Source organism: Littorina saxatilis, linkage group LG12 (genome assembly GCF_037325665.1).
Source record: "Littorina saxatilis isolate snail1 linkage group LG12, US_GU_Lsax_2.0, whole genome shotgun sequence".
Lineage (NCBI taxonomy): Eukaryota > Metazoa > Mollusca > Gastropoda > Littorinimorpha > Littorinidae > Littorina > Littorina saxatilis.
Window position 1 is genome coordinate 27,090,026 of NC_090256.1, and position 15,419 is coordinate 27,105,444.

Consider the following 15,419-nt stretch of genomic DNA (forward strand, 5'->3'; position numbering starts at 1 on the left):
TATTTAATTTTCAGAGCTTGTTTTTAATCCGAATATAACATATTTATATGTTTTTGGAATCAGCAAATGATGGAGAATAAGATAAACGTAAATTTGGATCGTTTTATAAATTTTTATTTTTTTTTACAATTTTCAGATTTTTAATGACCAAAGTCATTAATTAATTTTTAAGCCACCAAGCTGAAATGCAATACCGAACCCCGGGCTTCGTCGAAGATTACTTGACCAAAATTTCAACCAATTTGGTTGAAAAATGAGGGCGTGACAGTGCCGCCTCAACTTTCACGAAAAGCCGGATATGACGTCATCAAAGACATTTATCAAAAAAATGAAAAAAACGTTCGGGGATTTCATACCCAGGAACTCTCATGTCAAATTTCATAAAGATCGGTCCAGTAGTTTAGTCTGAATCGCTCTACACACACACACAGACAGACAGACGCACATACACCATACCCTCGTTTCGATTCCCCCTCGATGTTAAAATATTTAGTCAAAACTTGACTAAATATAAAAAGAGAGAAGATAGTGTGAGAGAGAAATAGAAAGAGACAAATATGCAGAAACAGAGATATTGCAGCAGCGACAGACAACGACAGAGAGACACGGCCAGTCCAATCAAGTCCAGCTCGTGTCGGTGTAAAGCTTTACAAGCATCTTCGTCTTCCTTGACCTCGCGAAAACGATTCGTGAACTTTCCCGACCACGAAGTGGTGTCTGCTTTCCGACACTGGTGTAATCATCTCCCAGCAATTCAAGGTCCTTGTTATCGCGTACCGGGATGATTCAGTCATACAATTCAAGTTGTCAATCAGTCAGCCAACAGCCGGCGCAGAAATGAAAGCAGTCGTACAGTCAAGCCTGTAAGCTAATGACTGACACAGTGTACGCAGACTGACCTGTATTTTGAGCTCCCGACATGTCGATGATTACTGCGAACTCGCATAAACAGAACACGGAAGATGTCAAGGAAGAAGAAGAAGTTTATCTGGAGACAAAAAACCCAAACAAACACGAATGATTACATTACGATTTCAAATCATTGCCAAATAGGAGGCAAGAAATGTCGAAAACTTCAGTTAATAGCAAAATTAAGATAAAAAGCAAACAAAACAAAAACACAAACGCACAAAACAAAACAAAACAAAACAAATAAACAATACAAACAAGGAAGGAAACCATATATATTCAAGCACATAACATGAATATGGCTTTCTGGCTTTCTGGAACTATGAAGCATAATGAAAGCAGTGTAAGATGGCGAACGTTCATAGGACAGCTTTGCATGACATGACAGAAATTTCTTGTCCACTCCCATCAGTAAAACAGAAATGACATCTTACCAACACATGATGAAACAAACAGAACACTCCCCTCTCTCTGTCTGTCTCACTCTCTATCTCTGTCTCACTCTCTGTCTCACGCTCTGTGTGTGTGTGTGTGTCTCTCTCTCTGTGTCTCTCTCGACCCCACCCCCTCCACCCCCGCTCTCTCTCTCTCTCTCTCTCTCTCTCTCTCTCTCTCTCTCTATCTCTTTAAAGGAATGACCTTTTCACAATGAAGGAGTTCTGATGCCTGAAATGGTACACATGTCTGTCCCATCTGTCCTCTTAAAACGTTCCTCCATAAACCATTTTCGTCAAACCAATTAACTAAAACTATACGCATTCTAAGAATTGATCTAAGCCTATTTAAAGCCTGTCTGGTATATTCAGGAAGCTTGCTGTGGAATTCATTTCCTATTATAATGAGGGTCACCTTATCGCCATTTGCCTCCGGTATCTATCTCCAACTGGCATTTCGTTTCGAAGGCACCAATATAAGCCGTCGGCGTGATGTTGTTTTCACACTGATAAATGTAAATTTCATGAATATATGTTTAAAATAAGTGAAACATTGTTTAAACCACATCTTACCAACACAGTGGCAATCCAGGGTCCCTTTAACATCCAGAAGTAACCTTCGTTTTCTTGCATATTCCAGCAGCTGCAATCAGGAAGTTCCATCGTTTTAAAAACAAATTCTCATTCGAGAGGGATTGTGTTAATATCGAATGTGGGTGATAGGGAAACGAGAAAATAATAGCAGAGGAGTTAAACAGTTTAAAACGGTAACCCATGGCCATGTCAACAAGAAAACCAACTCTGGCAACGGTAGAATCCACCAAACAACAAAGTTAGGCATACTGGGGGAGTGGGGGGGGGGGGGGGGGGGAGGTAGGGGAGGGCGAGTATGTGCGGGCGGGGGGGGGGGGGGGATAGTGTGGAATTGGATGTGTTCACTCTATCTATTTACATTATAACATTCATTCTGGAAGGCCCAGTCACTGCCATTCGAAAACAAACTAATTATTGCAAACAACGTATACATGTAGAACCTAAGCGTAAGCAAAATGATGAAGCATGTATGAACAGCTCAGATCATGGGTCAATAAAGTGTTACACAGATGGTCAAAATTAAAGTACAAGATATTGCACTGGAAGTGGAACTACACTGTTGCTTAGTGTCTGTATGAGGCTACAAGGTGAAAATAGAAAAAGAAAAACACGATTCTTGACTTTGATGGGCTTTTTCTGCTCGTAAGCACACATTCTTCCATTCATCACAGCATGCCCCATTATTGAGTTTAAAACACCAATTAAATTTTTTTTGAATAAAACTCACAATTTTACAATAAGAATTTAGAGACCTGAATCAATTAGGTATATCCTACTTAGTTTGACTTTTGCGAAACTAAGTAATTACACATTTAATTGAATCAGTCAGACAGACGGAGACATAGAGAGACAGACAGAGGGCAAACAGAAATCTGAGAAAGAAACCCCTTTAAAAATGTTACCATGTTTGAAATGAAACATCGCAAGGTGAAGCCATAATTCATCACCTTTCAGTATGACGTCATGAGCGTGTTCCACACTTGAAATGACGTGTTTTTATCATGTTGTCAGCTGCACGGAGCTTGGAAGTATAATTTTCATTCAACGATCCGAGTTTGTTAAGTTTTAGCCTATTTTCAACGTCAAACACCATGAAACTATATATATTTGGAATCAGAAAATGGTAAGGAATAGATAGAAGTTGTTTTTAAGTGTCTTTTTTCATAAATAAAGATAGTGGTTATTTATCGGTTTTCTTCATTTTTAAGCATAATTATCAATACAAAACAACAAAACTATATAGTTTTAGATACAGGACGCAATAGGGAATACACCAATATAATTTTTTTGTTTCAAATATTAGTTTTTAAAAATTTGAAAAAATGACATATTTCGAACAAACATTTCAATAACAAAACTTTAAGTGACCAAACTGAAATGCAATCCCATAATCCGGCCTAGATCTGAGATTGTGTGATAAGAAATTCGATCAAATTGATGAAAAACTGTAACTGTGAAAGTGCTGCCTCGACCTTTTGGCAAACGGTAAAATATGACGTCATCAAACTGTCCTATCAATAAACGGGAAAACCTTCTATGAGAAAATCCAGTCAAAAATATCCATATCAAATTTCATAAAGATCCACTCCGTAGTTTTTGAAATATGATCTGCAGTGTGAAAAAACGCCCATAACGCCCAAAACGCAAATGATTTGGTCGTGTTCTGCTGATACTATAATGTTTTTCTTTCCTAAAACACACTATAATAGTAGCCTTTCCCAATGTCTATGCTAAAACTGACTTGTCTGTGTTGTCAATGATTTTGCTACAGTGTGAGAACACAATCTCACGCCCATAACGCTGTGACACGAAAACTTATTTGGTCGTGTTTTGCCGATACTGTAATGTTTTTCTTTCTTAAAACACACTATAATAGTAGCCCTTCCCAAATGCAATGCTAAAAATGACTGGTCTGTGTTGTCAATGATTTTCTGCGAGAATGCGATCTATCTGTTTGTCGCAAAGACCGTGTGACACGAAAGTTATGAGCTGAAGACAAAATCTGCTGAGTGCAATTACGTTTCAGAAGATAGTTGGTTAAAACAGTTTATCACTCAGACACGCAAAGGAACACTATAACTTTATTATTCAGGCCACATTTGCTTTCCTTTGTCATGTATGAAAGTACTGGCCTTGGTTGAAGAAAGTGACCAGTCGCTGTGCAACAAATTTGTCGCCATTTTCCGCCGTGTTTTGTAAATAAAACGTGTTTACTACCCACACATACAAAACGATGCTGTTGTTTCTTTTTATTTTCTTATTGTTTGATTCATGCTTAGCAGTTTAGTATGCTTTGTTTTCTTCTCAATTCAATGGATGGCTATAAAATAAGCATTTAAATGTGAAGGTGTTAAAATGACCCATGATCTGAGCTGTTCACATGTATGAAATATTTGATGCTAATCAAATGACTGCAGATCTAGATTGTTTTTCACTTTAAATTTGTGTCTTTTTCTTTCTACGTCATGAAGATCCAAACAGTCAAACTTATTACTCCAGTGAATCCCAAAAAGTTTACTCACAATGTATTCTCAAATAAATACTTGACGATGATCCATGGTATAACAATCACCCAAGGAATGGCTGAAAAAAGAACAGAAAGATAGATGTAGTCCTAAACAAATGCATTAAATTATCAAGTATTAGCATTGATAGTTTAAAATAAACGCCAGTGGTAACATACAAATAATACTCTTTGGAATTCTCACTATAAGCGACCACAATTAGTGTTTATTTCATTGTGGTAAATTATCAATTATACTAAGTTAAAGGCTTTGACTGAACACTGTGACATGTCCCGTTTCAAGCATCCCGCATTGATTGCGCAAAGGTATAGACAAAGAAAGAAACAATAACAACGGAAACAAAGAAGGAACGAAAGAAAGAAAGAAAGAAAGACAGAAAGAAAGTAATGCCACGAAATAAGATAGATAATGGAAAAAAAAGAAGAAACAAAACTGTCCACAATAAAAATCAAACAAAGAACATTCTTCTTGTAACCTCTCAGACACACACATGCGTTTTGCACAGCCATTCCCACACAAACACAAACATCGTACGCATTTAAGCGACCTCATAAACTACATGCACATTAGAAAAGCTGTACACAACACCCAAATATATTTCGAACAACAAATATTTAACAAAAAGCTCTTTTGAAGGTGAAACATTTCCTTGGCAAGAGCTGTCAAAGGATTGAACTGAACACGAGAGAAATCACAAAATATTCTGCGAGCAATTTATGTGTGCGTTTTTATGGCTCTGTGGCAGGAAACTATGCTCGTGACAGATTAATGTCGGATCGATGCCCTTTACAAACAGAAAATGAATTAAAATCATGATTTTTTTTAAATTCACTTAATTTTATTCCATTCGATTTTTCTTGTATTGTGAGTAACGAATAGAACATCATTTTTACGCACAATTCATCACGTACGTGATTGTCATTTACTTCCTGGTCGGAGGTTATTTTTTTGTTTGTTGTTTTCGAGTTCGCATTCTTTTGCTGATCTCGTTGTAATATTGTATCGTCTTTTCCCCTTGTCAGAAATCCACTTCATGTGATGAGCATTGTTTTGCTGTCAGGATTAATATATCGTGATGTTACAAAAACCATCAAGAGCGATAATGCTAACAAATGTCTTATCATAATATAGCATTGCCATCCGTATTTTTTATACATAATATATGTTTGCTGTTGATATGAATGCCCGTCGAAGAAAAATTAAGAATTATGATCATAAGTGTTAACTATGTATGAGAACATTGTCCGCACAGACTGTATCATCATGGAGAAGATGGTCAAACCTATATCTATCTTTATTTATTCATTTTACCTTTCTTATTCTTTATTTTTATCTTTTAGCAAACTAAAATTTTTATCACTGCGGTTTTTTCATAGAGCATCACCGTAGAAAGTCAATTTCCTTCTGATTTTCACCATGCATAATGTTTACAACCCTGTAAACTTTGAAACCACGGAGAAAGACTGAGGACATACGCCGGCTGATCTGAATAACATGTTTGCTTCAAAGTAGAACTGCAAAAAGAGCGCGGTGGCAATGGTATTGTAAGACACGCTGTGTTCATGAAACGACCATCGGTATATCTATCCTTGGCACACAGAGACAAACATCCCAAATAATAAGGCTTTCAGAAATTATAAGTCCTAATTTTCTGAAATAAAGCCTTTTATTTTCAAGAAAAAAGGGCCTTATATCTAAAAACAGAAACATTTTTAGGCCTGATTTTTTAAAGGTTTTATTTAGTTAAGGCCTTATTATTCTGCCTCTTGTATGCCGTTTGTTACACACACAGAAAACTAGAGAGAGAGGATAGACAGTACAGACACTCGGACAGACAGACAGACAGACAGACAGACAGACAGTCAGACAGACTGACAGACGAAGTGACGAACGAACTAACAGACAGAGAGAAAAAGAGAGAGAGAGAGAGAGAGAGAGAGAGAGAGAGAGAGAGAGAGAGAGAGAGAGAGAGAGAGAGAGAGAGAGAGAGAGAGAGAGAGAGAGAGAGAGAGAGAGAGAGAGAGAGAGAGAGAGAGAGAGAGAGAGAGAGAGAGAGAGAGAGAGAGAGAGAGAGAGAGAGACGCTACAACTGTCTGTACTCACTCCACCCTATGAGCATGTTATGCCTGACTCCGTAGCGCTCAGTGAGGATGGTGCGGTGGATTACCACGTAGAGGTAGAGACGTGTGCTATTTGATCCATTAAACCATGGTTAACAAGTACACTAAGGCTGCTGGTAGTATATTAAGGCTCCTCTCTACTCACTCCACCCTATGAGCATGTAGGGCCTGACACCGTAGCGCTCAGTGATGATGGTGCGGTGGATGAGCATGTAGAGGTAGAGACCCTCCATTAAGATCCACGTCTGTGTGGCGCTGATGGCGAACATGAACAGCACTGTGATGAGCCGACACTCCCAGTGCTGCAAGCAACACAGCAAGGGTACAGTCGGCCTTTTACCAAAAGAGATTATTCTGGGGATTTTATATTTTCGGTGGGAGGAGTTCTTTAGTATGGCACACTTGTGTTTTTTCAATTTATGTGGATGTTCGTTGTTTTTCAACATGTCTTCTGTCCATACAGGACACAGGAAGCGGTAGATATGTCACTAAAAACGTATGTGGCGGGATACTGATACACACACGCACGTCTTACAACACGACCGCATTAGTTACCGCATATCACATCCTTTTATGTACACGTAAGTGAGTGAACAGAAGGTTATAACCATTACAAATATTAAGGTACATGACAAATACACTGTTACGTCAAGGTGAAGGTCATCACCGTTTCGATGTGTTCTGCGCGAACTTAGAATCCGGTTTCATTCTAGAATGGACCGGGTCCAGGTTGGAATTCTAACCCTGCGCAAGTACAGGGGTGCCATTCTAGAATGAAACCCTTGAATAAAGGGGGCCGTAATGTTTGTAGGTAAGACAGAGTTGTCTTCCCTTGAATTATCTCCACCTGCACCTTCCCTTTGATAAAATGGGGCTGATTTGTCTACCCCTGAAAAAAATCCTTTGGCGATCTTGCGATGTCATGTCATGTCAAGAAAGTTGATACTCCTGAGTACGCAATAAACAAAGGCAGACCATAGCAAGGGGGACTACCAGGGCGGTATTGTTTGCAGGGCAGTTGTTTTTGTGATGAGAGCCGGTTGCGGCCGCTTGCAATGTCAGCGCTGTCTCCCTCTCGGAAATGTCCGGTTTTTTGACAATTTTTTTGACAGACAGACAGACAGACGGTCAGACCGACTAACTGACAGACAGACCAACAGAAGGACAGAGTGAGTTATAGAGCTGTTGTCACAGGTTTAAAAAAAAGTTGACATTATATCTTCACAATTCAGAAGACCAACTTCATGTATATGAATAAGATTAAAAGTTACAAGCGAGATCGGCAAAACACTGTCAGTCCGGAAATTTCCGTTCGTAGCGATCAGTGCTGAGTCAGTGTCTCTCAAAATCGTAATCACTTTCAGAACATCACAATCCCAATTCACGATGTCTTTGAGTAAAGTGTAAAAAACCCGAAAAAAACCCCAACCAAACACACAAAAAACAAAAACAAACAGAAAATCCACATTTGTGGCTTTGGCTGTGTGATAGTCTAACTGAAATGACTATTCCAACTTGGACCCAAATTCCAACCTTGCGCACGACCGATTCTAGAATGGACCAGCAACAAGGGTTCCATTCTAGAATGGCACCCCTGTACTTGCGCAGGGTTAGAATTCCAACCTGGACCCGGTCCATTCTAGAATGAAACCGGATTCTAAGTTCGCGCAGAACACATGCATCTAATTAATATAGTTGACTACCCACAGTCTCAAATGGTGAAAGAACATCAAATGTAAAATTCAGAACTTCAAATATAATCTGTGGATTGCATCCAGTGACAATAATTCAACTAATTTCCATGAAGAGGGGGGGGGGGGGGGGGGCTCTGTGTCCTGGGGCAATATGCATGAGTCGAGTTTAGAAAGCGGGATGATAAACGTACAGTTTATCCCGGGCTTAGTCTCTTACCTCGACTCTTGCATACCGGCCCAGACACATGACTGGAAAATACTAACCAGGCCTTCTTCGATGAACTCCATCCTGCCGTTGACGTGAGTGATGTCCTTTGCCAGCCCCAGGTGACCCACAAAGAGGCGGTCCTTGAGGAAGGACAGGGACGCCCTCATGATGAACGCCAGGAACAGGTTGATGTGCATCGTGTTGCTCTTACACTGCAGTCGTCTGCCAACACAAAACAGGTGGAGTTTGCAGTATGAAGGTTACACAGCAGACGATGGTGTGCACTGTGCTGCTCTTAGTACGCGGGAAGAGGAGACTCATGGAAGACAAGAAAAGATGGACGGACAACATCGCAGACTGGACAAAACTTTGCGACAAACCAGAAGATCGCTCACAACCGACAGACATGTACATAGTTTTAACCTCCCCACCTTTTTAATCTCCCCAGGGCCGGACTACCGGGGGGGTTATGGGGTTGCGCAACCCCCCCCCCCTAGCCTAAACATGTACCTTACTTATTTAATTTTTTTTTTATTATTGCTTATTTTATGCCGTTTCATGCAAGGAGCGACCATTTTCCTATCTCAGAATATGACCTACCCGTCAGCTTCAGGGGGCTTCGCCCCCTGACCCCCACAACGAGGGGGCGGTGGGGGTGGGTTCTAGGGTTTCCGGACCCCCCCCCAGCCAAAAAAAAAAATATTGAATGAGGTATGCATTTCTTTATTTTACATTGAGTTTCAATTTTTGGGGTATTAATCAGTGACAAAATCTGCTGCCTGAAACTGGTAATGATCATCCTGAGAATGCACCAGATTGCACCATTTTGCATCCTTTTTTTCAAAATTTTCCGGGGGGGCATGCCCCCGGACCCCCCTAGCAAGCTAGGCGCTTTGCGCCGTCGACTCGGCGCTTCGCGCCTTCACACCCATATCTTCACACTATACTTTTGAAAAAAAACAGTCATAAAATGAACTGATCCACCCCTGCCGCCAGGGGGGACATCCCCCTGGGCCACCACTGGCAACCCCCCCCCTCCTCTTCGCCTAGTCCGGCCCTGCTCCCTGTTTGCCGGAGCTGGCCACTCTCGGTAACATGACTCTGAGACGTTCGCAAGAACACAGTCCTCTACGGAAGAAGAAGAAGAAGGTGGAGACAGCTAGTGCAGCGCCCCTAAGATCCCTGCGAGTTACGGGGTCAGTAAGTAAGTAAGCAAGTGATGCTCTCATGATGCAGCTGTCTGAACAATTGCCATGACAATACATTGGCAGATGGCTTTTACACACATGGTTCTTTCATAAAGAATGTGCACGCCGATCTGGCATGTATTCACCTGCTTTTGTAAATAACGTTTTGATCAAGCCCCTCGACTGTTTAGAGGGAGAAAACCGTGCCTTTTCGTGGCGCCCTGTTTTGTGAGCGTGTTGTAAACTTCAGGTATGCGCGTGATTCGCGTGTTCTAGGCTAGCCTATTTTGACCGGGAGGTCATTCTGGGCTAGTCAGTTTTGACCCCCCCCCCTAGTCTTCTTCTGCGTTCGTGGGCTGAAACTCCCACGTACACTCGTGTTTTTTGCACGAGTGGAATTTTACGTGTATGACCGTTTTTTACCCCGCCATTTAGGCAGCCATACGCCGTTTTCGGAGGAAGCATGCTGGGTATTTTCGTGTTTCTATAACCCACCGAATTCTGACATGGATTACAGGATCTTTTTCGTGCGCACTTGGTCTTGTGCTTGCGTGTACACACGGGGGTGTTCGGACACCGAGGAGAGTCTGCACACAAAGTTGACTCTGAGAAATAAATCTCTCGCCGAACGTGGGGACGAACTCACGCTGACAGCGGCCAACTGGATACAAATCCAGCGCGCTACCAACTGAGCTACATCCCTGCCCTCCCCCCCTAGTCAATTTTGATCCCCCTTCAAACTTCAAGAATGCGTACATTAAGACCATTAGAAACAATATTTATGCATATATGTATATAACTACGTATATCTAAGGTTTGAGGGGGGGGGGGAGGGGGTCATAATCAGCTAGCCCAGAATGACCCCCCGGTCAAACCTGACTAGGCCAGTCAGTTTTGACCCCCCCTTCAAACTCAAGAATAAGTACTTTAAGACTTTTTAAACCGAAATGAATGTAAATGTGGACAATATTTGTTAAAATATGATATTACAACAAACAAACAAACAAAAACACACAAAAAAACTAACTTTTGGTCCACATTTTTTTTTCTTCGACGCTTCCCTTCAAACTTCAAGAATAAATACACTAGGACCTTTTAAAACAAAATGTACGCATACATGTATGCATCTATGCATCCCCGCCCAGAATGACCTCCCGGTCAAAATCAGCTAGCCCAGAATGAACCCCCCGGTCAAAACTGACTGGGCCAGTCAGTTTTAACCTCACCTTCAAATTTCAAGATTAAGTACTTTAGAACCTTTTAAAACGAAATATATGTATATCTGCACACTATTTTTTGAAAACATGATTTTTTTTTAAATCGAAAAAAAATCGAAAAAAAAAGTGTCGACGCTTCCTTTTAAACTTCAAGAATAAATACACTAGGACCTTTTAAAACGAAATGTACGCATATATGTATGCATTTATGCATCCCCACAATTTTTTTTTTTGGGGGGGGGGGGGTGCAGTCATTCTGGGCTAGCCCAACTTGAATGACCTCCCGGTCAAAATCAGCTAGCCCAGAATGACTGCCCCCCCCCCCCCCAACTTGTGGGGATGCATAGATGCATACATAAATGCGTACATTTCGTTTTAAAAGGTCCTAGTGTACTTATTCTTAAAGTTTGAAGGGAAGCGTCGAAACTTTTTTAATTTAAATTTTGGTTTTTTTACAGTAATTTTTTTAAATGTTTTTTTTAATTTTGTTAAAAATCATTTTTCCAACAAATAGTGTGCACATATACATATATTTCGTTTCAAAAGGTCTTAAAGTACTTATTCTTGAAGTTTGAAGGGGAGGTCAAAACTGACCGAATGCATGCGCCTTTCCCGGTACACGATGAAGTTTCGAGTGAGTTGTTTTCACTGACTTTTTCCTAGCCCTACGTTGCTAAGGTTGAAAGGCAAAGGCACATGCATTCGGTGATGATCGTTTGTAAGCGAGGTTATTCATTGTGACGCTATGGGAGAAATTGGTTGAGAAAATACCTTTTTTGTAACTTTCTTCACGAAGGAACGTTGTCCTTGAGCGACATTTTGTATGACAGTTTGTCCTTGTAGTCTTGGCCTTTTGAGTCAACATCGTATGTTTTGTAAGGTAACCAACTTGGATTGGAAACGTTTATTTGTGCTAAGTTTTATGAGAATTCTTAGTGTATAGTGTATTGTTTAATGGTAACGAACGCAACCCTCTAATAGTGTTGAATAATAAGTCTGCAAGTGTTTTTGTATTTTAACTTCATTGTGTTAGTTTGCCTTTTGCTTCTTGTGTTTGTTTATGAATTTGATATATTTGCATAATGTCTTATGATTTGTTATTTTATTTTTATTTTTCTGTCTAGGTTTTTTACCGCAATATCGCAATATAGTAACGCAATGTTGCAATATAGTAACGCAATGTCGCAATTACGCAACGCAATTATGCAACGCAATATCGTAACGCACACTGAATGACGGTCAATAATAACAATATTTTGCGCGTTATCGCTTGTGTTCTTGTGAGATTGGTGAGTATTGTATGAGCACCAGCTTCTACATGAAGGCGCACACAAAGAAAGTGGGACTGTCGTAATGAACATGAACACCAAAAATAAGTTCACGTGCAATCGTAATGCATTTACAATGCAGCCCACTTCAAAGGGCAATCGTGACACTGAATACTATTATCTCAAATCCTGACCACAAACATCTGTCTTTGCCTCGTGATGAACGGCAAGAGCAGGTTGGTGTACATTGTATTTCTCTTGCACTGTAGACGTTCCCAAAGGTAAGAAACAGTCAAACCGTATGCGGCTATGAAGAATACACTGTAACATTCATCCAAGAACATCCAAGAACATGCGGTCTTAAACAAAAACAACTGAACACACAGAAAACAAGTTGATGAGCAACGTCGCTGCTCTCACACGGCTTCAGACTCTGTCTTCAAAAAGAAATCACAAGAATATGTGTCCATTCTTCAACGACTTTGAAGCAGTTGGTTCCGTTTGGAATTGTTCTGATGCCTGCTACATGTCGACGGATGTGCTGATGTGAACTGTGTTCTTTGCCCTTACACTGCAGCCGATAAAATCAAGCAGAGGCTGAACAGCAAATGAACACTTTCAAAGTAACTCGTTTAAATTGTTGTCGGTGATTCTAATTCATCTCCGCAAGGAGCGATTGCTGCAATAATTCTTAATGCTGTACGTGTTGGGAAACACTCGGTAGTAGGCACAGTGCAGTCTGTGTATCTCCTTGTGTGAGTATGCATGCACTTTTTTGATACAGTGGAACCCGCCCTGAACATCACATCTCGATACGAGAACCTGCCCATAACTCGACGACCATCCGCTAGGATCCTTGACAAGTTTAACAATAATACATTCCCCTTTCCATTGAACAACCACCTGGCTATAACAACCACCTGGCTATAACAACCACCTGGCTATTACAACCACCTGGCTATAACAAGATACACGATACAAGATACAAGATAACAACCACCTGGCTATAACATCCACCTGGCTATAACAACCACCTGGCTATAACAACCACCTGGCTATAACAACCACCTGGCTATAACAACCACTTTTGGTGGGCCCCTTGGGGTGTCCTTGTCGAGAGGTTCGATTGTAGTAATGACATACTCACCTGCAGTAGAGCATGATGAACATGGCAATGACCAGGGTAGCCAGTGACACACTGTATCCCACGGTGTATAGCAGTGTCAGCTTGTCTGCTTGCTCCTGAAAATAATACAACAGTATTAAGTGTTTGTATGGATGTGTGTGTGAGTGTGCACGAGAGAGTGTGTGTGTGTGTGTGTGTGTGTGTGCACGAGAGATAGAGAGTTTGTGTGTGTGTGTGTGTGTGTGTGTGTGTGTGTGTGCGTATGTGAGAGAGAGAGAGAGAGAGAGAGAGAGACAGACAGAGAGAGAGAGAGAGAGAGAGAGAGAGAGAGAGAGAGAGAGAGAGAGAGAGAGAGAGAGAGAGAGAGAGAGAGAGAGAGAGAGTCTGGAGTCTGGAGTCTGGATGGTTTATTGATTGGGCCTTGGGCCCATTTCAATTCGGGGTGTACACATTTTCATCATTCATGCTTCATGAAAAATAATCATTGTAATATTAATCATACTAAAATAAATCATCCTCATCGTAATGACAGTCGACATGACGACTGTGGAAACAGGCATTTACAACAGCAAAACGTTTGGAAAAGGACAGTAAGCATCAGCACAAAATCCAGTCTCTGTCGCACTTCACTCATGTCTCTCTGTCCATCCATCCATCCATCCATCCAGCCAGCCAGCCATCCATCCTTCTATCCATCTCGTGTCCCTCTGTCCTCCATCCATCTAATCAACCGTCTGACTGTCCAACCATTCATCCGTCATCCATCTATTCATCACTCCATCTATCACCTTCACATGCCCTTTCACACGCAAATCTGCAAGCAGTTATATGCATAATCGTTGCATCTCTGATACATAGCATCACATTAACGTTTTCAAAAAAGACAAAACTTTATTACTGTTTTTTAAGCAATCGACAGAAAGCAGCAAAAATAGCATACACATAAAACAAGATCGTGCAATATCTCATATTCACTGTCCCCACTCACTGCGTATTTTAAACGCGTTCATGATGAAGGTTGCAAGTCTAAGTAATATTGATCTGTTTGGTGTCGCTAGAAGTAGCGCCAGTTTAAAGCTTGATGGGCGGTTGTAATATTTTGCAGGTATGTAGTACTCGCGAATACCAGCATATTTTGGACATTTCAAAACAAAGTGAATTTCATCTTCGGTCTCGTTTGCGCAGAATGGACACAAGTAATCTTCAGCAGTTGACGACCGAGTGTGTCGTAATCGATGTACTTTGAGTGGCGAGACACCAAGTCTTAACCTAATCAGGCAGTTTCTTGCTTTGACGTGCTTCAGGTCATTTAAGTATGAAGACATAGATAAGGCTGACTTGAAAGTGCTATAGAAAAGGAATCGTTCTTTACTTTTTTTACTGTTTCTATCCACTCTTGCTTGTATAATGTGACTAGTCTGTTCTTGAATTCCGTTATGAACGCATTTTAGAGAGAGAGAGAGAGAGAGAGAGAGAGAGAGAGAGGGAGAGAGAGAGAGACAGAGAGAGGGGGAGAGAGACAGAGAGACAGAGAGAGAGACAGAGAGAGACAGAGAGAGAGACAGAGAGACAGAGAGAGGCAGAGACAGAGCGGGCATTTCCAATGCTTGGAGGGGGAGGTAAGGTTCACCAAGACATTCAATTCCTCCCCTTCCAGACAGAAGTGACATGTTTTCCCAATTGACATATGCTCACTTGTAAGTTCATAAAGAGATAGGAAAAACATAGTAGACCCGGAGTGACCACAAAAACAGTGAGTGTTTTTACGTTGGATCGAAAGCAATCGCCGCTCCATTCAACACATAGCGACATCATTTCCTGATAAGGGACACGAAACCCTCAGCCACCGTCGATACGTTTCAAATTGTGTCCAATGAATGTCCCATCCCCTCCCTCACCAACTTTATTGTTATACCCCCTCCTTTTATTTTGAAAAAAAGGTCTCCCCTCCCGTGATGTTCTGTGTGCTTGTTTTGATTTAATTTATATTTTTAAAATAATTTTTTAATATTTTTTTGTGGGAATAAGCTTTTCAATTTCTTTTTCCAAATAGCATTTGACTTGTCTATCATCATGTAAACCCCCAACATATTTGTTCAGGCTTTAACGCCTGGAAAAATCGACACTTGCACTTCAA

At 40.9% G+C, this 15,419-nt stretch overlaps 1 protein-coding gene across 1 annotated transcript in view; it reads right to left on the reverse strand.

Moving 5' to 3' along the window:
• The window catches only part of LOC138981642 (secretin receptor-like), a 120,685-nt gene that overhangs the window by 15,864 nt on the left and 89,402 nt on the right, over positions 1-15,419 (reverse strand). Inside the window, exons 4-9 of the mRNA XM_070354635.1 lie at positions 13,304-13,398; positions 8,541-8,706; positions 6,728-6,884; positions 4,460-4,520; positions 1,917-1,986; positions 900-988 (exon numbers count right to left, since the gene is read on the reverse strand). Coding sequence (XP_070210736.1) covers positions 900-988; positions 1,917-1,986; positions 4,460-4,520; positions 6,728-6,884; positions 8,541-8,706; positions 13,304-13,398 — 638 coding nt within the window. The remainder of the gene's footprint in view (positions 1-899; positions 989-1,916; positions 1,987-4,459; positions 4,521-6,727; positions 6,885-8,540; positions 8,707-13,303; positions 13,399-15,419) is intronic.